Source organism: Mustela nivalis (assembly GCF_964662115.1).
Source record: "Mustela nivalis genome assembly, chromosome: 18".
Taxonomy (NCBI): domain Eukaryota; kingdom Metazoa; phylum Chordata; class Mammalia; order Carnivora; family Mustelidae; genus Mustela; species Mustela nivalis.
Window position 1 is genome coordinate 35,250,935 of NC_139037.1, and position 25,871 is coordinate 35,276,805.

Consider the following 25,871-nt stretch of genomic DNA (forward strand, 5'->3'; position numbering starts at 1 on the left):
GCTGGATGTGGGGCTCAATCCCAGGACCCTGAGATCATGACCCGAGCCAAAGGCAGAGACTTAACCCACTGGGCCACCCAGGCGCCCCACGGGTTCCATTTCTTCCAGCTGAAAGAATCCTACTTTTTTCCTTCTCCATCTCCCAATCTTTCTTAAATAAAGACATACAAATTTTAGTTTAGTTTAGTGAAAAGTTCAAGTTTTGAATTTCAAAAACCACACATCAAAACTTATGTGGATCTGGGAGAGGCTGAGGAAAAGGAATGAAATCCCCCGTATAGATGACTCCTCCTTTCCCCACTGGCCTCACAGCTCATCGTTCTTTCATGGACCGCCAAGGCTGCATTCATTTTAACACCATCACATTTAAAGAATCCACATTTCCCCACCTCAAACAAGAGAAAGCCCTAAGCAGGCAGGGCGGGGTGGGGGTGTGGGGTTCACATTTAGAAGGAAATGGAGATTGAGAAGTCGTGACTGGGGGCACCTGGGTGGCTCAGTGAGTTAAGCTGCTGCCTTCGGCTCAGGTCATGATCTCAGGGTCCTGGGATCGAGTCCCGCATCGGGCTCTCTGCTCAGTGGGGAGCCTGCCTGCTTCCCTCTCTCTCTCTCTGCCTGCCTCTCTGCCTACTGTGATCTCTCTCTGTCAAATAAATAAATAAAATCTTAAAAAAAAAAAAATAGAAGTCGTGACTGAAGTCTGTAGAACTGGGGGAAAATGTTCATTTGAGTGCTAGAAACGTAAATTACAGAGTGAAGATGTACAATTGGTGACATCTGCTTGCGTTTAGATTGGGATCTGCTAGGTAGACGTGAACTACAAGGAAAAATGAACACAGTCACCATTTTGGACATGTATTTTATTGTATAGAAATTTCCAGCAGAGCTAGCATTAAGTACCTTTGTCAGGAGATGCCTGTGGGAATCTAAGTCAGAGAACAGGGACAGGCAGGCCTGTCAGCTCTTCCTGCAAAACCACACAACACTGGGACAACCACCAGCTGGGCCTCAAGGTACGAGGTGATGGGCCACCCAAGGTACAGCCCCGCATGCCCCATGTGTGGATCTAGGTGAACAACGAAATTCTGCAGGTATAGATTTAAAGCGCAACCCCAAATGACAAATGACTTTCTTTGGCGGTACCCAATATATCACGATCAGCGTTCCTCCCCTGGATGAAGTTAACCTCCTAAGCCAGCTGACCTTCTTACGTTTTTATTTATTTATTTATTTTAAAAGCAAACCAAGTGCATACAGCGTCTTTTAAAAAGTCTTGTAAACATTGCAAAGTTTTTAGGTGTTATTTATAATCTGAAGAGATTCATAAAAAAAACTACTGGACTTGTTAAGACTACAAATACTAGCCCCCTGGTCCCCCCATGAAAAAAGCAGTTGTTACAAAAATATAAAAAATAGACTAGCTTCTACTATGTAACCTCTCCACCAGAAACCTCACGACTCGGGGCACATCCTGCTTTTACGTACCATCCAACACGCACAAGTGCAATTTTCTCAATTTTTAAGGAAGGAAAAGTTCCAAAACATGCCCTTTGTTACTTGGGACTGTGGCTCCTTTCTTCACAGGGACTATAATGCTAGCAAGTAGGGACAGTTTGCAGTTTCCTACTGCCTTCCCCTGCATGGGCCCAGCACAGAGATTTCAGCGTAGGAGGCTGCCTTCAAAGCTCACGCCTCTTCATATTTGTGTCTCTGGTGCCTTTGATTCCAGTTTGGGACTTTGTGGGTCCCCCGGCTCCTGAGCTGGCTTTGGCTTCCCTCGCTGCCTACTGGGGAAGGCCACTGGTAGGAGGGGGCCCTCAGGGAAGGGGCTCTCAGAGAAGCCTGCTGTTCCCAGAGCCCCAGCATCTGGGGAGTGCGGCTCAGGGCCCCACCCAGCTCTGCTAATGCCACGGAAGTGGCAGGCCTGGTGCAGAAAGGACGGATACCCCAGGAGGGTATGCAGAGTCTGCGAGGGGAGCCAGCAGCAGACGTGGAGGCAAAATCCTTGGCATTAAGTTAAAATAATTTGATAAACTTCCAATCCAATGACATGTACTTGTCCACACCAGCCAAGCTACCAGGCACTTTGGCCAACTGTGAGCTAGGAAATGGGCTGAATTCGTTTTGAAACAACAGACACTACAGGAGGGGACTGGTGGCGAGGGCTTGGACAGTCTTAGTGTTTCCTTGTCCCCGCTGTCACCAACAGGGGGCGATGTGTGTAAAGGATCAAGGGAGCCCTTGGTAGAGACCGGCTTCGGGCTAACAGCAGGATGCAGCCACACAACAGCAGACAGATCTGTCACACAACGACAGGGATATTGCTGGGCCCTACCCTGCATCCCCGAAGTCCAGGGAGAACAGTCAGACGGGGGTCCCAGCCTAAGCCTGCTTCACCCCCAAAGCCCTCACTACCTGCTGCTCTCTGTGCAGAGTCCTCACTACCTGCTGTGTGCTCCCAAGGGGAGACCTGGCTCAGCTGGGAGCCTGGCTCACACCCCCTCCTCCCCTGCAGGACCTGTCAACCTTGGCCACAGCCCCCAGTACCTGTCACGACCTAGCCTGGCACCCAGTATAACCAGCCTGCTGCTACTTTCACCATTCTTGTCTGAGAGACAGGCCACCTGCCTGCAGGCCAGAATGGTGGGCCCTTTCTGAGCCTCCAGTGGACTTCCAGCCTCTCCTGTTTGAAGAACTAGATTTTCACACCACTAAGGGTTTTATTTCACAGATCACGGTGGTGAGTTTAGGATTTCCAGTCCTCGCCATGATTGTCATACATTCCCCACACCTTGTTTCTTCAGATCCGAAACATCTCTCGCCCAACATACCCTGGTTGTTTTAAACTCCAATGACCTTTCCAAAAGAACAACGGATTCAGAGAACGCTGGCCACATGTGCTGAGCAAGTCCCCTCTACTTTGGTTGCTTCAAAAAAAACAGGACTTGTGAGATATCCCCAATCACACTGCTCAGAAGAGAAGTGCTCCCAACATCAAGGCACAAAGAAAGAAGTCTCTTGGGGCAGAATGACAACGAAAGCGACCAGTGACCTTTGTGAGGCCTGAGGCAGAGTCGCCAGGGAAGGCAAGTTCAGTCTGGCGTGGGTGGGCATCAGGGGGAAGGCCTGACTAGCGGGTCTCCCTTTGGGCCCAAGCAGTCCTCATGCATACTTCTCTAGGAACTTTATGTGGAAGTCCTTCACCTTCTGTAGAACTGTCTTCAGCTTCTCCACCGGAGGGAGGATGGTCATTCTGTCAGGAAACAGGACAGCAGTTAGCCTGGACACAAGGTGCTCTGGAAAAGGGAAGAGGAAAGAACCCAGCAGCTCTTTCCGTCCCCTGAGTTGTAGAGAGGAGGAGGAGTAGGCAGCAGTGGGAGGGGGATGCTGGTCTTCGCTGCGAAAGCATCAGCCCCAGGACAGAACGTGGAACTTGTTGAACCACCCCCAACCCCAAATCATACGTGTTCTTTCTACCCAAGTAACACACAGGACCAAAAGCAGGAAGATGGCAGCAGAGGCTCCCTGACACGTCCACCTATGATGGCAGGCCAGGACGACGTTCTGACTGGTCCATACAATCTCTAGAGAATGACTTCATTTTCCTACAGATACAGAATGAGCTGTTCCTCCTGCTAGGCAGGCCCTTTTAAAATCTTAGAGGGAGAACGAACCTCTGTCACAAGTCTCCCTCCAAAGGAACTCCCAAGTTGCCATGGTAACTAACTCCTTCCTCTAATACTGCCATTATGCCCCCCATCCCCAAAAGGCAGCCCTCTCCAGTTAACTGTTTCTTGAATGAGTCACAGCTCGCCAAGGTGAACCTAACTAGCAGGGAGAGGCCAACCACGCATGTCTGTCCATCCGGGGCACACAGCCCACGACCTGAGTCAGGTCTTGGCTCCAAGGTGCTAACTAAGCTCATGACATTTCTTTTTTTAGCATCTGCTGCAGGAGACATCTGAGAGCACTGTGAGTGGAGAAGGTGCTGTTCTGAACAGAACAGGCCTTGGTGGGGAAATCCCCTGCTCCCCAGGCCGCCATCCCAGCAGGGTCGGCACACACGGTGCAGTGCATCTCAGTAAGCAAAACTCATCCCAATGTTTCAGATGCAATATCTCTGCAGACTTCTGGATGAGCTCCTGGGCACCTGGACACTGTATGCTACTGCGTGCACTTGAGAAAGGACAGAGAGATAAAACAAAACAGCCTACCAGGAATATTTCAGATGGTACAATACAGATGGAGACGGGGCGGGGTGGGGTGGAGGGAGACAAGAGTGGTCAAGCAGATGACCTTGGGATCTACCCACAGTGTTCCTAAATCCCTAGACCCAGTTCTCAGCATGGCTCTGCAGCAAGGCAGAATGGGGGTGGGTGGGGGGTCTGCAGCAGGGGCGTGAACCGCACATACCGCCCTCTCTGGAACCAGCCTGTGCTTTCGGCCTGAACATGCTGCACACACAGATGCCCAAGTTTTCCAAGACCAACCTCGGACCAGCCCCACGGTGCAAGACAGAGGTACCTGAAGTGATAGGTGCCTTCCCTCTGCCCGAAGCCGCTGCCAGGTACGACACAGATGCCGGTCTCCTCCAGGAGCTTCATACAGTAGAACATGTCGGGGGCCATTTTATGGGCCTGTGGGAACAGGGCAGAACTCAGGGTTCGTGTATGGCTTTGTAAAACACACCACTGAACACCTGAAGGCCAGTAACCTCTGCAGCGGCAGGCTCTCTCCCACAGCGGGGCCCTTCTCCCCTCCCCGCAAGGATCGAGGCAGGACAGTGGACGTGGCCGGAAGCAGGTGCAAGGAACAAGGAAGCTGAAGGCTACTTCAGGATGGCCACAGGTTATGGTACTTCTGTTCCTCGCCCAGGACTGACAGTTTCTTTCCTTTGGGCCCCACACCCCAGCAGCAGGCTTTGGCGGCGGCTCCTATATGCCGAGCACGTAAGCCTCTGATGACGAGGCCCCGAGTGCTGCGCCCAGGGTGGCTTTCAGAGATCATCTCCACAGGGGCTTTGTTCACAGAGCTTCTCCCCTCTGGTCTGGACAACCCACGGTACCTTCTGAATGGGTCCCTGGGCTCCAGCACCCGGGATTCTGACTCAGTAGGGCTGAGTAGGGGAGGGCCCAGATTCTGAATGTTTAGTGGGTACTGAGGAGGTTTGGGGGGCATGAGGACACTTTCAGAAATACTGCAATACTCTGCAAACCATGGGAAACATGGAATCTGAGAAACAAACTGAGGGTTTTGGAGGGGAACTGGGGTGGGTAGGATGAGCCTGGTGGTGGGCATTAAGGAGGGCACGTATTGCGTGGAGCACTGGGTGTGGTGCACAAACAACGAATCTTGGAACACCGAAAAAGTAAAATAAAGTTAAAAATATATATATTGCTCTGTCCCTTGATCCTCAAAGTACGGTGTGTGGCATGGCCTGAAAATGCCGCACACACAGAATCCCGGGCCCTCCGCAGACTTCCTGCGCCAGCACGGGCACTGTAACAAGCCCCCCAGGTCATTTCGTGTTCACATTCCAGTTTGGACAGGTGCTGCCCTAGGGTAGTCGCTGCACAGAGCAGATGCTGTCATGGCTTCTTCATTGTTAAATGCATCATGTCACACGTGGGGCACTTGCCTTCTTAACACTGGAGTTCACAGAGCCCAGGTCCACTGGGTCTGCCTACCTAGGGCTGACCTCACCTCTGCCCCTCACCACAGCATGCTGCAGGGCTGGGCTTCCGAGAGCCTGCCATCTTTATGCTGAATGCACCAGCTGGCAGAACAGTCTGCAATATTCCAAGTCCCCAGAGCCAGCACTTTTGCTCCCTGAGACAAGAACAGCCCCCAATCCAGCAATCCCAAGCAAGCTCAAGTGTGCCCCAGCCCAGCACCCCAGACCTGAGCTGCCTCCACGGCTTTGCTGGGGATGAAGATCCGAGGAAAGGCGTACATAGCTCCCTGCAAGGGGTTGCAATGAATTCCCGGGACTTGGTTAAACAGGTCTTCCGTCAGCTTAGCCTTTTTGGCCAGATTACCCAGGACAGACTCTTTCTCCTGAGGAGACACAGAAAGCACGGGAGTCAGCGTATCTCTGGGCATCATGGAATGGCTCCAGCCACTAGGAATGGTCCCTTCAATGCGGGGGCAACGGAGCAGCAGGGTGAAAAGTGAGCTCATGTGCATGAACACAGCAAACCAGGGAGGTGGGCGAAACACATCCCTCTCCAGGAACTTCTTCCCTGGGTGCTCAGCCCCGAAGGCTGCCCACAGCCCCAGGGCACACAAGGCACACAAGTATAGAGGGTTCTGGGCAATAGGTAGGTCCTACATAGGTTGTGTCATGGCTTCTGTTCTTGTATAGGCGGTCCTTCCTGAAAACGAGAAAACCCCATCCCAGCCCAGAAGTATGAATGGACTTGGCACTGGATGGAATGCTCTAGAACATGCTTCCAAGAGATGGCCCACACTCTTTACTTTGGGCGCCATTCTCAATCTGTGTGGTGTGCATAGGGCATGTGACCCAGGCAAAGCAAATCAGTGACTGGCTCAGAGGTGAACCATTTCCAGGACCGCTGCTGCACTGGGGCATGAAGCTGTGGCCTGCGGGTGAATGAAACATGGTCCACGCATACAAGGGAGTATCATTCAGCCTTTAAAGGGAAGCAAATTCTCACATGCTATGACACAGATGTACCTTGAGGGCATTATGCTGAGTGACATAAACCAGTCACAAAAAGACAAATATTGTATGGGTCCACTGAGACGAAGTACCTAGAAGAGTCCCAGTCATAGAGACAGAAAGCAGAACTGAGGTTAGCAGGGGCGGGGGAGGGCAGGGAAATGGGGAGTTGGTGTTTAATGGAGACAAAGTTTCAGTTTGGGATGAGAAAAAGGTTCTGGAGATCAACAGTGGTGACCGCTGTACAGCAGTGTAAATGGATTTTATGTACTAAACTGTTCAGCTAAAAATGGTTAAAATGGTAAATTTTACATTCTGTGTATTTTACCACATTTTAAAATAATACGAGCCTGGAACAGCTGGGAACGGACTTTTGGTTACATGACCCACACATTTTGTTTAAACTAGCTGGCTGGGTTTTTTTCCCTTGCAGCTTAAAAGGGTCTGAGTGGATCACTTTGAGCTGCAAAGACAGCAGTTAGGCCAAAGGCAGGCCTATGGCCTGGAAGCAATGCCAGGCCCATCATTTCTTCTTTTCGGTTTAGTAACAGAAGCCCCCGCCCAGGTTTCTCAGGACGCAAGGCCTTTCCCTGGGGGTGTCCGCCTGCCCACCCGGGTCCACATGTTCACAGGTGACAAAGAAGTGGTCCTCCACTTCTTAATTAAGACGTCTTCACACGTTTTAATTAACCTCATGTGGTGGTTCAGTGTGCAAGAGGAGTCATGAGCGCCCCTGGGAGGCCATCTGGAGAGAGGCTGGCCATGGTGACCCAGAGTCCAACATGAGTGCTCAGGACCCTGGCTGTGGCAGTGACACAGAGGGGCCACAGGACACGGCGACTCACCCTGTGGAACTGCTCAAAGGATTCCTCTCCAGGCACTGGGGGGTTCACGACGATGTCCATGGCAGCCTGGCCGGACACTGGCGGGCAGAGCCGCACGGAGAGCAGCTTCACCAGCTGGCCTTTGATCTCAGGATGCAGGTTGATCACCTCCATGTAGCCTCCTCTGTAGCCACACCTGCAGGGTTGAAGAAGGGAGAAGGACCCACCAGTCAGAGAGGCCTCAACTACGGGCAGTCGGTCAACCAGAAGGTTCTGTAAGCATCCCCATGCCTAACAGAGTGGCCAGGTGTGGCTGAGTTCTTCGCAACATAAGGTGAATGGCAGTGACATGGGCAAAGTCCACATCACTTCCTTATAAGGAAAAAGCATGCTCTCCCCTCTTTTTTCTTGCTTTTTCCCACTTCCAGAGACATGGAGATGCTGGAGGAGCAGCCTCAGTGTAGAGATGCCGCATGTTGACTAGGCAGAGGCCTCCTCCGTGAATGACCCCAAGGTCAGACTGTCCTGACCTCCCCTGCCTTTGGGCTATTACGTGACAGTCAGATACACTTTCACCTTGTTTTAGCCCCTGTACTTAGGGGCCTCGTTGTTAAAGCAGCTTCGTCTGAGGCCTAGCTAATACAACGGCCCAGGATTCAGGCCCACACAGGCTTCAGGGGCGGGTCCAGATTCAAAGGAGCCATGAGCAGAGCCTGAGGACTTCTGCTGGAACCTCCTGCTGCCTGAAAACAAAGTCAACCCAAAGGACAGCAGAACTGAGAAAGACAACGAGACCAAGGGATCAGAGACCAGGCCCATTGGCATCTTCAAGACTCATGGCTTCTCGCCAATGTTATTTAAAAAAAAAAAGAAAAAGCCTCTTTGGTACAGGTCAGTTTGAGTGGACTTTCTATTAGTTGTCACCACAAGGATCCTGACTGATACAGAGTCAAGTCACATGAAAGGGGGCGGAGATATGCATTGAGTTAAAAAAAAAAATCAAAAATCCTTTCAGAACCAACTCGGCCCAAGCAGTCCCACTTTCCAGAAACATGCCCCCTTTTCTGGACTGTGATAGGTAAGTTCAGACGAATTACCACAGAAACGCAGACTCCCTGAGGCAGGAATCTAGTCTCACCCTCCTCTGTATACCCCACACCTTCAACCTCAGAGCCCCTGACCCAACGAGACACTCCGTAAAATGCCACTGGAATCAGCCTACAGAACTGACCCGGCAAAGGCAAGTTCCCCTCAGCCATCAGCTGCGTCTTCCGAAGCAAGAAGATAAATTCTGGGATCTCAGAGGCTGAAAGAAAGAACTTCCTGCCTAATCCTCGGCTGATGAGCAGAAAATCCACTTGAGGGGCGCCTGGGTGGCTCAGTGGGTTAAAGCCTCTGCCTTTGGCTTGGGTCATGATCTCAGCATCCTGGGATCAAGCCCAACATCGGGCTCTCTGCTCAGCAGGGAGCCTGCTTCCTCTCCTCTCTCTCTGCCTGCCTCTCTGCCTACTTCTGATCTCTGTCTGTCAAATAAATAAATAAAATCCTTAAAAAAAGCAAAAAAAAAAAAAAGAAAATCCACTTGAGAACAACAGTCTCATCTCAGGTGAGCACATCTGAGGACTGCAGGGCCTAACTCAGGATGCCTACGTCCAGGAGACTGTTAAAAGGGTAATCAATAACACAGACGGACAGATGGCTAGTTATGTGATAAAAACACTGGAGAGTGAAAAATGAGTTCACAGAGAACAGACTCATTTAGGAAAAGAGCTACACAGCACATGAGTCTAGCAAAGATAAAGCACCGCTAGGACGGGGACCAGAAGACCAGCATGAATTAACCCCTGCCCACATCAAATAAAGCCAGCTGGGCGGTCATCCCAAAGGTAGAGCTCCCGCCATCTGGCCAAAATATTTCTCCCAGCTTCACAGTTCCACTGGCTTCCAGCTTAACAAGGGAGACCCCTCCCCTGTCCTTACCCTGGGTGCATGAAAGGACCCTCCCCCAGCAGTGCCTGGGGGCACAAATGCCCTAGTCTTCCCTTCTCAGCGCTTTTGCAGTTTCCCCTTTTCTCCCCCACCTTCTGAGCAGTGAGGGCCTAGACCAGTCCCTAGACCTCCTGTCTGTCTCCGCTCCCTCCCTGTGGGACGTCCAGGCTCCGAGATCTAACAACGCACTCACCGCATCTCCCAAACTTCAGTGAGCAGGCTATCGCCCCAGCAGGGGACTCACACATCCATCTCTATCTGGACATCCAATGGGCATTTGAAAATTTAACACATCAAAAAACGAACTCCCCATCTTTCCCCCAAATCTGCTTCAGCCACAGCCTTCCTCATCCACTGATGGCACCTCCTTTTTCCCTGCTGTTTGAATAATAAACAACTTGGAAATGAAACTTGCCTCCTCGCTCACAATCATCTTTTCCATCAAGTCCACTCCACCTTCAAACACATCAGGACCCAGGGTCTCCCCTGCCTCTCTGTCCTGGCCCACAGCACCTCACCTGGCTGCACGTCTCTGTTCCCGCCCCTACGACACAGCAAACGGACAACGGCTTCTATCCTGCCCAGTGATCTGGACTCCCGGGACTTCTTTGGTCTCAACAGCTGCCCCTTCCCCCCTCATGCACTGCTTTTCAGCCCCATTTCCCCGAACATTCCAGGCACGTCTCAGGGTTAAAACATATGCTGTTCCCTCTCTTAGAACGCTCCTCCCTCAGATACCTGCACAGCTCCCTCCTTCCTCCTCAGCGACCCTGCCCCTACCTACCATGGCACTCCCATTTCTTCTGTTTTTGTCCACCTGAGACACGATTTTACTTGTCTACTGCCTCTCTCTCTTCACTAGGCCCTAGGTGTTTGGGGCAAGGACTGCCACGGTTTGCTGGCTGCTGTCCCCTCAGGGCCGAGATCAGCACAGGACTCACAGCAGGTCATCTGTAAGCATTGGCTGGATGAACCACGACAGGAGTGAAGCAGACTCTGCCCCCAGTACTAGGGTGGGGGGCACAGACAGCTTGCTCCCCTAGCCTCATGGCGTTCACGCACTTAACCTGCCTTCCCAGGCCACTCAAGATTTCAATGCTGGAGCCGCAGCCACAGGGCTGGCAGAAAACACTACGCTGTTGGGGCCCTGCTTTCATCTGTATCATTTACTGGGCTCAAGGTTCTTTCAAGCAGGACCTTATTTTTTAAGAACCTCTCTGCATAAGGGCTGTCCTCACACCACAGGGCTCTCCTGGGGGGGAAGATGTGGTCTGACTCCTTCCTGCTTCTTGGATCAGCAGAGGCTGTAGTAAGGGCGTACACTGGCTGTGGGGTAAGGCAGAGCAGCTGCTGGTACAGGGCAGGCCCAGAGGCCACAGGAGGGAGGTGGAAGCCGACATACTCGCCCATGTAGCCCTTGGAGGTAGAGTGGAAGGATGCAAGCTCCACGTTGCTGGAGTACTCAGGCCCCATCTCGTAAAGCACCTTCTTAAAGGAGTGGAATCTGCAGTCTGGAGAGTACACGTTGTCCTGGTACACCTGGGGGAGAGGACAGGACAAGGACAGTCACCCAATTTCCCCCAAGAGGCCTGAGCCCATGCAGGCTGCCAACCAGGGAGGGCACAGGTGCCCAGGCTCAGCCTAGTATGCTAAGAAGCCCAACCTCTGATGCTATTTCCAAAACAAGCCATACCAAAAGAACCTTCCAGAACATGTCAGGAGGAAAGGCTTTGGGTTTTATGTCCATTTGATTTCTCCCATTCACCCACACTCAACTCCACCCAACCTCCAGACGTTTCTCCCTCATCTGACCTATGATGGCGTCAGGGACTCCTATCGGCCCAAGCAAGTTCTTTCCCTCAATGTCTACCTCTTTCCATAAGACTAATAATGAAAGCAGTTCATGTAGCTGTCCTCTGACCGTGTCCCCACTTGAAGAGCCGAATGTGTTACTCTCTTGCCCATTATGCCTCCATCCTCATTGGAACCATTCTGTTTTTTTCTGTTCGTCTCACCGCCAGCCTTCAAGACTCTCCACATGAGAGACGTCCACACATACTTCCTTCCTGTCCATATAGTCAACCTGGCAAGCACCCTGCTCTGCCCTTGGAGATGAGCTTCCCACACTCATGTTGGAGCTCAGGGAACTGAGGCTTTTGGGGACCCTGTGGGCCCATGGGGCGTCAGCCCAGCTCCACCTTCAACAAGGTAGGCACAGCCCTCCTCCTACCCCTTCCCACACCAGAAGGGGAGGAGGTCTGCGCACCACACCACACTCTGCTGCCCCTTCTCTCCTTCAGAAAGGAAGATTTTTAACACCTGATACTAATATAACCCCGGATGTTAACTATACTGGAATTAAAAAAACAAAACAAAACTTTAGACCCATCTGCTAATCAGGGCAACCATTCAGGGGATGAGCTGTGAGTGTGTGAGTACAAGTGTGGGTATGCATGTGGGGGCTGGAGAGCGTTGGGGGTTGGAGAGTGTTCCTCTAGTGAGGAAAGAAAGGAAACCAATGTGGTAGAAGCTACCACTGACCAGAAATCATGCATAAGTGAAGAAACGAAAGTTGAATTTGACAAGCCGGAGTTTCTTCCTCACAAAGCAGGAAAAGAATGGGCAGCCTCAGCTCCACATCTGGGGTTTCGAGGAGCAGCAATCATGAAATTAAGATCCCCCCTCGAAAGGCTGCTATAAATGGGATGGTAAAACACAGAAGCACACGCAGGCACAGGAATGCAGCGGTATGCCTACCCAGCATCCACTCTCCCCTCCAGAGAGTCCCTCCACTTGCCCTCAGGAAAGCCCCCCCCCACCCCCCCCATCCTGCTCTCAGAGGCAGAGACCTTACCCCTTGCCTGGGGCCTGGTCAGTTTGCATATTGCAACCACTGGCCAAAGTGACTCCTTCAGCAAGGGGTGTGTGACCTAAGCTGCACCAATGAGGTTTGATTCTGAGACTTTTGTGGGAATCACCAGGAGGAAATGCTCTTTCTAGGCTGGGAAAAAAGCAGGGCTATGGGTGAAGCCAACGAGGAAGGCGAGAGAATCTGAGATAGGGTTTGAGCCCCGAGACTTAACCCACACCTGTTATTTCTACCATCCTTTTTAAGTTTCAAGTGGTTTGGCTTAACTTTCTGAAGTTTATAACCAAAGACCCAAACCAATATAGAGATGATTTAGGTCACAGTCTCATAGGCTGGCACATCCTCACCCTTGGTGAGAGTCACTCCTCCAACACCTAGAAAGTTCTCTCTGGCTACACAAGAGTCAAGTCTGGCTCCCTCCCCTTAGAAGAGAAAGGTCAGCCTCACTCCCCACAGAGGAGAATGAAGAGCAACTCTTACCTCGTCAGCCAGGAGAAAGAGCTTCTCTTCCCAGGCAAAGTGAATCACATCTTCTATGCACTTTCTGCTTTGTACCTGACCTAAAAAAAAAATCCCCAATAAAACCAGAACGCAGCTTGTAACACTGTTTAAATTGTCCCTTGGAATGAACCCCACCAAGAATCACTCAGGTGAACGTTCTGCGTTCCCACATGACCCTTTGGGATCGCCCTCCCTAGTTACTGCTCCTGACAGGGTGTAGTCAACCTCTAGGGACCCCCGAGTGTTGGCCCCACCTGTCTGACTCACTTAAGCCAGGCACATGGAGGGAGACGTGTTTCACACTCAACTCGGGAGGGGTATGTGTGTGTGTGTATGCGGGGGAACGTTTGTCTGGGCTAGAGCCCAGAACAGGAAAACAAACCCCAAGGGTTCAGTGAATCAGCTCTGTGGCCCCCAAACCTTACCACACAGCAACAGCAGCCAGTGGAGAGATCACACTGGCTGATGGAGAGTTCCCACAACGTCTCAAAGAGGCACACACAAGCTCCCTGAGTCAGGACAAGGTCTGTGCGGCTCATCGGCTTCCTTAAAGCCAATACTCAGCAGGTGCCCAGGAAGTATTTGCAGAGTGTGTGCTGAATGAACAAGCCTGACACCAGCTCTGGGGTCTCCTGTCAGGGGCCCGGTGGGAGCTATGCATTGCTGAGGACGGGGAGCGCGTGGCAGTCCTCCCTTTCGAGGACTTGACTCAACATGAACAGTGGAAACTAACTGCGTCCCCCACCCCCGCCATGTTACAGAAATGAGCACAAAAAGCAAAACGGTCCTCTCCCAGTTCACAGGAAATGCCCCGGGCTGAGGTGGGGAAGGAACAAATGCTGCAAGGTGGAAATGGTTTGAAACTTTCTCCTGTTTCCTGACACCTACTATTGGTGTGGCACTGGAGGTGTGGCACTGGGAGGGTGAGAGTTGCTCTCATACCCTGCAAGGAACAACACTACAGTCAAGCTTGCTGACTACTTACCAAAGAAGGCTGCTTCCTTACTATGCATGTATGTGAGTCTATGGATATTACTCGTAACTATGTGCACATGTATGTGTGTGTCTAATGTGCACATTATTTATATACATGTACCTACCTTGATGCAGAGCAATCCGAAGATTATGTTACATTTTTGTTAAAAATAAAAACACTGGGGTGCCTGGGTGGCTCAATGGGTTACGCCTCTGCCTTCAGCTCGTGTCATGATCTCAGGGTGCTGGGATGGAGCCCTGATCGGGCTCCCTGCTCAGCAGGGAACCCACTTCCAGCCCTCCCCCCCTGCTTCTATGCCTACTTGTGATCTCTTTCAAATAAATAAATAAAATCTTTAAAAAATAAAAATAAAAATACCTCATTCTTCCCTGTATGAGAATATTAAGAACATGTCTGGAAAAAAGTTGTACCTTACGAGAGTACAGTAGGATTCAACCAGATCTCAGCTCTGAACTATCGAAACAATGAATCAACTCCTTTACCAAAGATTCAACTCTCCTCTTGCCAAGCAAATGCCAAACCGGGCTTCCTATGAAGCTCAGCATTCTGGGATTCCGGAAAGGCAGATGCCATGGATTGTACAAGGAATTAGCCACTGTACCCACAGACTGACAGGTGGTGGCTACCGGGGGGGTGGGGGGGGGGTGCTGGGCCTGCCTGCAAACCCTGCGGGGCTTGCCTCTGATCTCACAGACTATCCTGTTAGAAAGCAAGCGAAGATCTGAGCAGCAAGAATATCAAAACCACAGGCACCTAGTGCTAAGGAGCGTGCAAAGAGGAACTAAGTAAGGACCAGGGCCTCAGAAAGCCTCAGTAGAAGGGAATTAATTTCACTGAGGTGTGCAGTGCAGACCTGAGGACAAGGACAGAGCTTGTTTCTCTCCAGTGCCTGGGAGTCACTCAGAACATGCCCCAGAGCCAGTGGCTGGTTAGATGGTGGTGTCTAAGGGACCAGGACACAGCTGTACCCAGCAGGGGGAGACATGAGGCCACCTTACAGAGGGATGGCTTGGACACAGAAAGGCTGGAGAGGGGTCTTCCAGATGCCTCTCACTAGAGGCTGAGCCAAACCAAAGCCAATTTCCCAAACCTCATGAGAAAATCTGTTGTTTGAGCCTGCCCAGGGGCCTTCTCTTCTTTGAGTAACAGAGCTCAGCTGTCCTGCAGGGAACTGCCTCTCTCTGCACTCCAGCAGGGCCATGGGACACATACATGGCCAGAATCTTGGCGATTTGAGTGGCTCAGGGATGAGCAGGTGACCCTACTTGGGCCAAAGAGAACCTGGCCTGGAATTTTTGCTTTAAAACTTTGGGCAAGGCTCTCCGGGGAGGTCGCTCAGCAGGCAGACCAGGGCTAGAGCGGCTGAAGGTCACTCCAAGGACAGAGACTTCCTGGGAAGGACTCCAACCCAGACCTGGGGAAGGGATTGAGGTTCCTAGGGCAAGGATGCTGGTTCAGGTGGACTGCTTTACCCCTGGTCTTTACAGTTCTAGGACCCAAACCCTTCAGCCTTGAGCTACATTTCTGTCTTAAAACTCCCGAGTCCTGGCTTATTATCCCAGTCCATCTGGACACCTTTCAGCCCAAGTGGTCACAGCGTGTGGTCCAGACAAGATACCTGGCTATCTCAGGTAGGTTTCTATTTTCCATCGCCCATCTTCCAAGAGCTGACTGGTATTTCACACATTGAGAACCCAGAGAGCCAAACCAGCCTCTGCCCATTCATGAAGTTACTCTTTAAAAATTACTTATACTGGGACGCCTGGGTGGCTCAGTTGGTTAAGCAGCTGCCTTCGGCTCAGGTCATGATCCCAGCGTCCTGGGATCGAGTCCCACATCGGGCTCCCTGCTCAGCAGGCAGCCTGCTTCTCCCTCTGCCTCTGCCTGCCTCTCTGTCTGCCTGTGCTTGCTCTCTTCCCCCCTCTCTCTCTGATAAATAAATAAACTTTAAAAAATAAATAATAAATAAATAAATAAAAATTACTCATATTAATATACATTCACATGATCCCTTTACCTAAAATAATAAAGTCTTTGATGCAAATATTTCTTCCTGGACAGCCAGCTGATACAGTAAATGCCTGGCTACAAAGTTACCAACCCTCTAATAGAAACTAGGCATACAGAGTATTTCCCAAAATATAGGACTTACTAACCCAAGTTTGGACCGGTACCATCAGCATCACCTGGGAGCTCGTTAGAAAAACAAATTCTTGGGGCGCCTGGGTGGTTTGGGCTGCTGCCTTCGGCTCGGGTCATGATCTCAGGGTCCTGGGATGGAGTCCCGCATCGGGCTCTCTGCTCCGCAGGAAGCCTGCTTCCCTCTCTCTCTCTCTGCCTGCCTCTCTGTCTACTTGTGATCTCTGTCTGTCAAATAAATAAATAAAATCTTTAAAAAAAAAAAAAATTCTCAAGCCGCAGCCCTGCCTGAAAACATCAGAGTACCTTGGAGCGGAGTCCAGCAGTTTGTTTTTTAACAAGTTAGAGTCTGAGAACCACTGTCCCAGTGTAGTGGTTCTCATGCAAAGCACAGGGAATACTGACTGATGGAGGGGTGCGGCGGAGGGTCGGGGGGAGGTGCACATACCCAGAGACTCAGGCAGGCGGCCCTGCCTTTGGCATTTTTAAAAAGCTCCCTTTGTGATTCTAATGTGCAACCTCAATAGAGAGCCCAGCTGTAGTCATTTTGCTTCCTCCCGCATTCGGGTTCGACTGCGCCCCTACCCCCAGGGTGCTGCTGTACACAAATGAGTGTCCCAGCCAGCCGCACCCATTTTCTGCACTCTGGAATTCAAGTGCTGCTTTCAGCTGATTGAAGCATCATTTGATGTTCCAGAGAAGCAGACTCCACAATCAACTCCAACGCGATTTGGCCCTGACCCAATTTATCTCCACAAAGGAGGAGAGAGGAGCCCTTGTTCTCAGCATCCAAATAGCAGTGGGGGCAAATGAAGCCAGTGGCCCAGAAAGATCAAAACAGGGAGGGGGCTGGGCGTTTGGTGGGGGTTTTCGTTTTTTTGTTTTTGTTTTTAAATATGTAAAAATAGGAGTGCTTTTCGACTTCTGGAAGCAGGGTGTTTCAGTTTGTTTGCTGTTGTTTTTAACAAGGCATTTCCTCCTCAAGTCTCAAAGTACACAAGTAACGCTGTGTCAAAGAAAAACAAAAACGCACACACCAGCATTCTGACGACTGGTTCAGCAAAACAACTAGGAGTAAAGGTAAAGTGAGGCCTGTGATTAATGGGGACAGGCTGTGCATAATTAACCTCAAGGAGAGTCTTGGCAAATGCAAGAAAGCTGGGAGCAGCGAGAACATCACATTAACTCTTTAGTGACCAGATGTGTGGAGGACACCAGCTGCCCTGCCCCTACCGCCCAAGAAACTGGCAATGAAGTGGGGCACAGACCTGTGGGGTTCCCGGGGTTGATGATACACAGCACCTTGGGGTCACAGTGGTCTTTGGCCTCCTGCACGGCCCGCCGGAGCTCGTTCACGTTTAGGGCCCAGCAGTTCTCCTCATCCAGGTAATAGTTCACCTGGATGGCATCGAGCTCCGAGATGACAGCCGAGTAGAGGGGGTACTGTGGGATGGGGATCATCACACCGGTCCGAGACTTGCCACCCCCGGACACCAGGATCTTCAGGATTGTCTGCAACAGAGAAGTCACGGCTTTCAGGAACACTGCCCATCCCCACCCTTTGGGGACTGCCAGGAAGACTCCCCCAGAGGCCCCAACCCTAGCCTTTTACCAGCCACCCCACTGCCTGCCTTCAGTGCAGCCCCATGTGAGCTGCTTGACTCCCCCCCCATCTTTAAAACGAGGTCTGCTGTGAGAAGTAAGCAAAATGAAATGCTTTCAAGTTCTTAACAAGCTAGTTAAAACACTCAATGCCTGTGTTTTTTGAAGAGGTCTTTTGAAACAGCCGTTCACAAACCCTGTCTTTGCCCTTAAGTTCACTCCGTGTGTCCTGGAGGGGAGGAGGGACAGGAATCTGTCTTTAGTAATTACTGGTGCCCACCGCTGGGCAGACCCTGAACAAAGAAGAGATTGTCGATTCAGGATAAAATACCTATGTACTACCACCAGGTGGCGCTTCAACCTGGTTGTTTCCCGGGCCGTGTGGCTCAAGGTTTGCAGGACTCCTGAGAAACCAGGCCAACAGAACCCCATGGCGGGGGATATGGGTGGAGGTGGCAATAACTGACTGCAAACGGGGATATGGGTGGAGGTGGCAATAACTGACTGCAAACCCTGTTCTGGAAGAGTTCCCACCTTACACACAGGCCAGTTCCTCGCTTCAAGAATGCCACTGGACTCAGAAGCTCAACAACTTGATTCTTTTCACAAAATCCTGAGGACACCTCCTTCGGTTGCTCTAGGACCTCTGCGTGTATGTGGGCTTCTCTGGGAATTGAGAGGCCCTGACAGCACAACACAGTGGAAGATGTGACGGCTGGAGACCTGAGCCCCAACCCTGGAACCCCAACGGTCACAAGAGGCTGACTTAAAGACAGCAGAGCATTTAATGTTGCTGGGGCCCGTTTCCTGGGCTCCGTGCATCTGAAAGGATTAAAGCACTGAATAAACAGGAGAAACAAGAGCCTTGGGGGTCCAAAGGCCAAGATGACCCCATCAAAGGAAGGGTCCACACACACTCCCTGAGTAGAGAAAATAAAGGAATTGAAGGCACCGACACTAATGAGGCTTAGGTAGGAGCATGCTCCAGAGGATCGCAAGACCACAGCTCCCTCAGACCCAGGACTTCAGAGCCCTTCTGCTAAGCACACTTTGACAACAGCCCCTCTTCACCCCGCCCACAGCTAACCCCCAGCCCAAGCCACCTCCTCCCTCATCTCCTAAACACTCCCTCACATCCATCATCCCCTTCCCAGCCGAGTTAAAACTCAACATAAATCTAATTATCCCCTATCCATCTGTCTCTCCCCAACCTTCAAAAGCTTCAATGGACATTGTTCTTAGGACAATGACCTACATCCTCAGCATGGCCACTAAGGCCCTGTAGGACTCAGGCCCCGGCTGCCTCTCTAGCCCACGTCTGGAAACTCTGGCCCTTGCTACATGTGCTCATTCACTCTGACTCTTTCCAGCTCACAGCCTCTGCACACGTTGACCTTCTGTTCAGAACGCACTCTGTCCCCTGCCTCCCCGTTCATGCCTACATATCCCCCAGATCTCTGCTCAGTCATCCTTTGAGAAGAAACCTTTCTGCTCCCCACAACCACCCCCACCCCCTGCTGCTCCTCCTGGGGCACTCTGTCCTCTTCACCCAGAAGAGAAATTGAAAGCTTGTGATATGGCATTTATCTATGGGTTATCAATGCTGGTCTGATCGGGCACTAGGGTGTAAGCAGAGGCCAAGTGTGTTCAGTTCCCATGGTCTCCCGAGCACCTGGTACAGCACCTTGCAGAGGAGGAACACCAGTAGGAACTAAGCGAGAGAAAGGCTAATGCCACCAGAAAGACAGGCACCCTCGAGTGCCCATGGCTCCTCTCCAGCTGGACCTGCAGAGCACCAACCCCTCCTCCCAGGCCTGTTTCTCCCTACTGGCACAGGGTCACATCCTTGTCCCTAACTAGGAAGGCTGTTCTTCACGGGGGTAAACACTGGAGAGCGAGCCCCCCTCACACGTACAGAAATGCCATCACTGGCTCCTGTGGTCAGGTAAATGTTGTCCGGGTCTGCAGGCACACCACCGTCTCTCCTGGTGATGTAGGCAGCCACGTCTTCACGGATGCAGTTGACGCCCTGGCTAGCACTGTAAGACCCTGTAAGACAGCAAGCAAGACAGTCACTAGAGGCAGGATGACTCGCTCTATGGAGTTGGGGACATCCATGTAATTACCTACATGGGGACAGGGGGGTGGGAGGGGTTTTAGGACCCAACTCCCACTATTCTAGGCTGTGGAATCATGGCAGGCTGCTTAACCACCTACCCACCCACCCATCCACTCATCTGCTATCTAGGCATTAGTCTACCTACCCATCCACCTGTCTACCCACCTACCCAACCACACACTCGGTATTCACAGAGGAGCTGTTAGACGTCAAGTGTTACTCCAGGTCCTGGCTTCCCATCAGTCAAATGTGCCTATACCTGTTTTATCCACCCTCCTGGGGTTTACACACATTCTGTTAACATGTAAATCGCTACTGCTAGACTTCCTGTGTCTTTATCACTGCTGCCTGCACAGGGTCCCACGGAGCCCGGACAAACGGCAAGAGCCTTCTGGAGCACACTGCACATGTTCTCTGTCATGATCTGATGAGGGTTACACAGGTGTGTACACGTGCAAAAAATTATCTGAGCTGTATACTAATATTGGTTCATTTTATTATAAATTTGTTAATATCTCCATAAAGAGTTTTTTGTTTTGTTTTGTTTTTTTAATGTCAGGCCACTATTTTTAGGAAGAATTTGAATATATATACTTGTGTAGGCATATCTGGCAGGAGTCCCAAAGTGGTGAGGATGAGCTCTGTGGGGAAGTGAAGGGGAGGCCAGGGGTCAGAGGTGGGAGGCAGACTTCACTCTATATCCTTTGACACTGTTTGAATTTTATGCCACATTTAAAGAGAACCAGCCTATTCCTTCTAAGACTACTACAAACCCACCACCAGGAGGCTTAGGGCTTCGGTGAGTCTCAGTCCAGGCCCTGGACTGTGCCTCACTGGGCTCAGCCTTGCCTTCTGACCAGCTGCTAAGATGGAGAGGGAAGGCAGGGGAGCCTAGGCCGATTCTCTAAGGTCCCACGGGCAAACATGAACATGAATCAAGTCCGGGTGCTGGGTTCAAGGTCTTTTGTTACATTATTTGGAGTATTCTTTTTTTTTTTTTTTAAGATTTTATTTATTTATTTGACAGACAGAGATCACAAGTAGGCAGACAGAGAGAGAGAGAGAGGGAAGCAGGCTCCCTGCTGAGCAGAGAGCCGATGCAGGACTCGATCCCAGGACCCTGAGATCATGACCTGAGCCGAAGGCAGTGGCTTAACCCACTGAGCCACCCAGGCACCCTATTTGGAGTATTCTAATGCATCTGAAATATTCTGCAAATTAAAACAGTGGAGAGGTACAAATGCTGGTATTAGAGAATCCCTCCTCTAAGGAGTGACTGACTTATTATTTCTGAGCTCCCATATTCAGAAACCTTTCCCTCTGCCTTTTCTCAATGCCCTCGCTTCTAGTCCATGGGGCCTGTCCATTCCCACACCAGCCAAGCCTCCCCCTTTTCCTGCCTCTAGCTCACCCTCCTCGAGTTCCCAGGACTTCACCCTTGGCAAGCTCCCTGCCCCTGCAGGCCACGGACCTTCGACCCTTTCCTTCAGCCTTTCTGTGATGCTCCAAACCACACTGGTCCATCAAAGCTCAAATCTAGTCTCTCTCTCGGGGCCTGTCGTAAAAATACCGACCCGTACTAAGCCTCTCTCCTGACCTGCATTTTCTCCAGTTATTTACTGTAGACACATGAAGCCTGCCTCCCCTTGCTGACTGTACGTTCCTTGAGGGCAGGGGCCATTACCTATTTCTTCTGTGCATCTCTGCTAGAACACCGATCCCCCTGCCTGGTCCACCCCACTACACTCCTGCTTAGGACCCACTGCCCTCAGACACATGCAACCTGCCTCCCATGGCCTACAAACCGCCATCATCACCACTGCCACACTTCCCAGCCCCATCACACCGCCCCATCCAGACCTCTTCACTTGATCACACTCAGTTCTCAAACCTCAGGGCCTTGGCACACATCATTTCTTCTGTCCGGCATGCATTCGCAGGTTCTCTATTACTCACCATCCCCCATGAATTTGAATCGTATTTGCTGCTTAAACCCTCCCTCTACATTAGAATCCCTGGTTACAGACCCACAGCACAGCTCTTCTGCTTTTTCTCCAAGAACTCATGAAAACCAGAGATTAGTTTTTGTGTGAATTCTTTTTAATGTTTGTTTCTTCCAAATCCGATCATGAACTTTTTGTGAGCACAGAAATTCCATCCACCTGGTTCACCAGTGTCCCTCAGTGCCTAAAGGGGTGCTCTGGGAGGACTAGATAAGAACCTGCACCTCCCTGGATGTCTAGATTCCACCTTAATCCTTTAAGATCCAAGATACAACCTGAGAACTGAGTTACTCCTCAAACAGAAAATGAGGAACTCTACGAAGAATTTTAGGGGCGGCTGGGTGGGTCAGCTGGTGGAGCATCTGACTCCTGATTTTGGCTCAGGTCATAATCTCAGGGTTTTAAGACTAAGGTCCAAGTCCAGCTCTGCGCACAACAAATACCCAGTCTGCATGAGATTCTCTCTCCATCTTCCTTTGCCCCTCCCCCTACTTGTGCATGCTCTTTCTCATATAAATATATCAATCTTAAATTTTTAAAAAGTCATTTTATTTTTTTAAGGATTTTATTTGTTTATTTGACAGAGAGAGAAATCACAAGTAGGCAGAGAGGCAGAGAGAGAGGGGAAAGCAGGCCCCCTGCTGAGCAGAGAGTCCCATGTGGGGCTCGATCTCAGGACCCTGAGATCAGGACCTGAGCCGAAGGAAGAGGCTTAACTTAAAAGGCTTAACCTTAACCTGAAGGAAGAGCCACCCAGGCGCCCAAAAAAAGTCATTTTAAAGGGCACGATTAAAACACATCCAGATGAGCTCTAAGACCTTGTGTATGTTTTTAATAATCCCGACCTGGGTCAGGGCTGTCCTGGGCACACTGACATTTTCCATTTCCCTGACTTCTGTGGGCTGGTAGGCTTAGTTGACAGAACACCTCCCCCAGGATGACACTGCCCTACCTCTTGCAATGGGCAGGGACTGGTGGTGACCCCCAAGGACAGGGCCTCTCCACACCTGACAAAGGGCTTTAGCACATACATCAACCTCCTTCAAAAGCCCAGGAGCTGAGTAGAGGACTTCCTAGCTCAAGGAGGAGAGAGGCTCAGGGAATACCCACCTCACCTATCCTCACAGGGTCCTCAGAACTCAGTGCAAGTCCCCAAAACCCCACACGCAGGCCAACTTTCCTCTTGCTGTAACACCCCAAGTGGGGGCTCACATGAACGTGGCCTCCCCAACTCCTTTCCAAAGCCCTGGCTGACAAAGTTGCAAAAACTCAAAGCTTCCTGCAGGGAACAGAGAACCCCCTTCCCGCCGCGTCAGACGGATTCCCATCAGGCATGCAGACAACAAACACTCCCTCCCCTGCCTCTCCTCGAAGCTTCCAGGAATCTTAGGCCCATGGCCACAGGGTCTTGGCGCCTTTGTCCTGTGGACTGGGCAGAGGGCACAGGAGAGGAGGCTGCAGGCTGAGCGTTCCGGCTGCTGGGTTGTTCTCTGACAGCTTGTGGTTTCGGCCCTGCCATACAAGGAGCTAGCCCACACCCTCCCCAGTCTGGCAGGCAGGAAAGCAAGGGGAGTTGGTCCCTTCCTGAGAGGGACACCCTGAAGTCAGTGACCAGACTCGGACAGAGCATGTTGGGGTAACCACAGCAAGGAAGGTAAGCACAGGGCTCTCATTAAAGGGAAAGAACAAGCTTTGCGCAGTGGCAGTATCGTGGCCAATGAGGTTTATATCCGAGGCGCGATTATTGCTAATTGAAAGGGAAAGAACAGAAAAAGGGAGGGGAGGGATAGGGGAGTGTCAGAGAAGCGGAAGGTAGCTGACCCTCTGCTGAGCAAGCTACAAGAATCCCTCTCCCACGTTCCAGAACATTCAGGCACGTGTCCTAAAAAAAACTCTCAGAACAACTATTTTTCCTGGGGTGAGGAAAGTTGGATCCCCTCTGTAGGCATGGCGCAAAGGAATGGGGCAAAAGCAAACAGAACAAAGAACAGGAGATGAGAACAAAGAGCCAGAGGCCCAGAGCCTGGAAATCCATCTCAACAGCAAAGGCAGGGAGAGTATCATTTTCACAGCTGCAGGGGCCAGATTCCAGGGCCTCCCTCCATGGAGGGCTCCCTCCTTAAGGGATGCCTGGGCGCGGGCTTCCAGCAAAGGGGACCAAAGGCCAGGGAGGTGGGAACAGAAGGAATAGGAGGGTGGAAGGAAGCCATCACACAGGATTCAAAGGCATCTCACAGCACTCCCCTTCCCCAATAACTGACCACCTCTTGCCACAGCGGTGACAGACACGAAGACTGGACAAAGCCACGCACCGCACCTCACCCAGCCCGTCACTGAGGCCCATCACTGGGTTAAACCCTCTGCTCTGAGGGGTAGGTCTGGGTGACTCAGGTTACCCTGATTCTTGACTTTGGCCAAGAACATGACCTCGGGGTCCCGGGGAGTCAGCTTGAAGATTCTCTCCCCTTGCCCCGGCTCATGCTCTCTAAAAAAATAAATAAATAAAACTTTAAAACAAACACACCAACATTCTGCGGACAGAAGGGTCAATTACTCAAGCTGGCTTCCAGGTGTGAAACCAAACTCCAGGTCAGGGGAGGCTCCTGCAGCTCAAGTGCCCTGATCCTCCAAAAGATGGCATTTACCTCACTGCTCAGCTAACGGGAGGCTAACAGAGCAGACACGAAGAGGAAGACTGTTTTTCATTTACTCTGCGTGTTACCATCCCATACACATGCACACACTCACATGGGTCACTCTCCATTCGGGGCCAGGGCCCAAGCCCGCACTCAGAACGCATGTTCACCTCATGCCCTCCGGGACCCGACTATGGGGGGCGCGGGAGGGTGCTCACCCAGGCTGTTCCCGCCACAAGCCTGTAGGATCCGCCGGGCGCGCTTCTTAGCATCTTCTGGGAAGCTGGGGCTGTCCAACAGGTTTGGGTAGGTGCAGAGTGCCATCACCTGGGGGAAGAGAGGCGCGGGCTGGGCTCCCAGCACCCCCAACCCCAGAGCCTCAGGAGGGCCGTGAGGACCCTGAGCATGGACAATGTGATGACCACAACTCCGGGACATGCCTCTCCACGAGGGCTCCAGCCTGGGGGGAGCTTGGGGTGGCTGGGGAGGAGCATGCTGGGCTCTTTGCCGCAGGAGATGTTGAAAGGTGGGGTACATCATGACCTGGGCTTGGGACCCAAAGGGGGAGCTGCCAGAAGAGGAGCCGGGGAACAGGAGGAGCCTGCCCCTCAGTCCCTGGCCCTAACTCTTCCAAAGAGGACGGCAGTGCACACACCCAAGGCCACAAGATCCAGGGGGCTCCTGAGCAGGGGCCAGGGCTGAGCAGGCAGGTGAACCCCAACTGAAAGGAGCACAGACCCCTTCCTAACTCACAGACTGAGTGTCCTCCCCCACACTCTCAACCCCTGCCCCCTTTCTCACCGTCATCCCCTTTCCTGGCCAGAACTGAAGGCCGGGTCAGTTTCCCCATCTCTGTAACAGAGAAAATCACCCTAACCTCACAAATTAAGAGGATTAAGCAAGGAAATGTTTGCAAAAGTGCCCGTAAACCCCAGCTCACCGGGCAAGTCTAAGCTGGCAACGCAAAAGCTGTGCCAAGAGCCCTGAGGGGACGCGAGGGCTCGTGGCTCTGACACCAGCTGGGTGACTTCGGGTGGGAGCTGGCTTCCTGGTGCCTCACTTCTTCATGCGTACAATGGTCTGTGACCCGGCCTGCCCTCCTCCCACCGGCACTTATGAAGAAGAGACACATGTGAAGGCTGCAGCACGCCAGCACCAGGCAGGAGAGGCTGGGTTTGCCACAGCCAGAGCCGGATTTGGGAACAAGTCAGCCAGCCAGAGGACACTGAGTCAACCAAGAGCCTCTTCACGCCCAGAGCCCCAGGCACGTGTGGGGAACGGCTTCTACTCTCTCCTCCAGAGCTGTGTGACTTCAGGACACTCAAGGCCCTCCAGCCTTCTCCTGCCTCGGCTTCCCCGGCAGAGCTGTTTGGTCTGATCCATTTCCCCAGCTTCCGGCCCAGTTTGGGGCCTCATCTGTTCACAAGCTGCTGGTATGCTCCTGAGCTCACCAGCAGTGGCCACGGGAGGGGAGCCCCAGTGACGTTCCTCGGCTCAATGCCAGCCTCGG

The 25,871-nt window shown here is 51.8% G+C and overlaps 1 protein-coding gene across 2 annotated transcripts in view; it reads right to left on the reverse strand.

Annotated features, from left to right (window-relative positions):
- Positions 1-845: 845 nt before the first annotated feature.
- The window catches only part of GPT2 (glutamic--pyruvic transaminase 2), a 34,041-nt gene continuing 9,015 nt past the window's right edge, over positions 846-25,871 (reverse strand). For both annotated transcript variants that reach the window (XM_082708574.1, XM_082708575.1), the window contains exons 4-12: positions 24,580-24,688; positions 19,519-19,652; positions 17,270-17,513; positions 12,845-12,924; positions 10,898-11,034; positions 7,528-7,702; positions 5,902-6,057; positions 4,525-4,637; positions 846-3,253 (exon numbers count right to left, since the gene is read on the reverse strand). In XM_082708574.1, the coding sequence (XP_082564700.1) occupies positions 3,163-3,253; positions 4,525-4,637; positions 5,902-6,057; positions 7,528-7,702; positions 10,898-11,034; positions 12,845-12,924; positions 17,270-17,513; positions 19,519-19,652; positions 24,580-24,688 (1,239 nt within the window). In that variant the 3' untranslated portion in view covers positions 846-3,162. The remainder of the gene's footprint in view (positions 3,254-4,524; positions 4,638-5,901; positions 6,058-7,527; positions 7,703-10,897; positions 11,035-12,844; positions 12,925-17,269; positions 17,514-19,518; positions 19,653-24,579; positions 24,689-25,871) is intronic.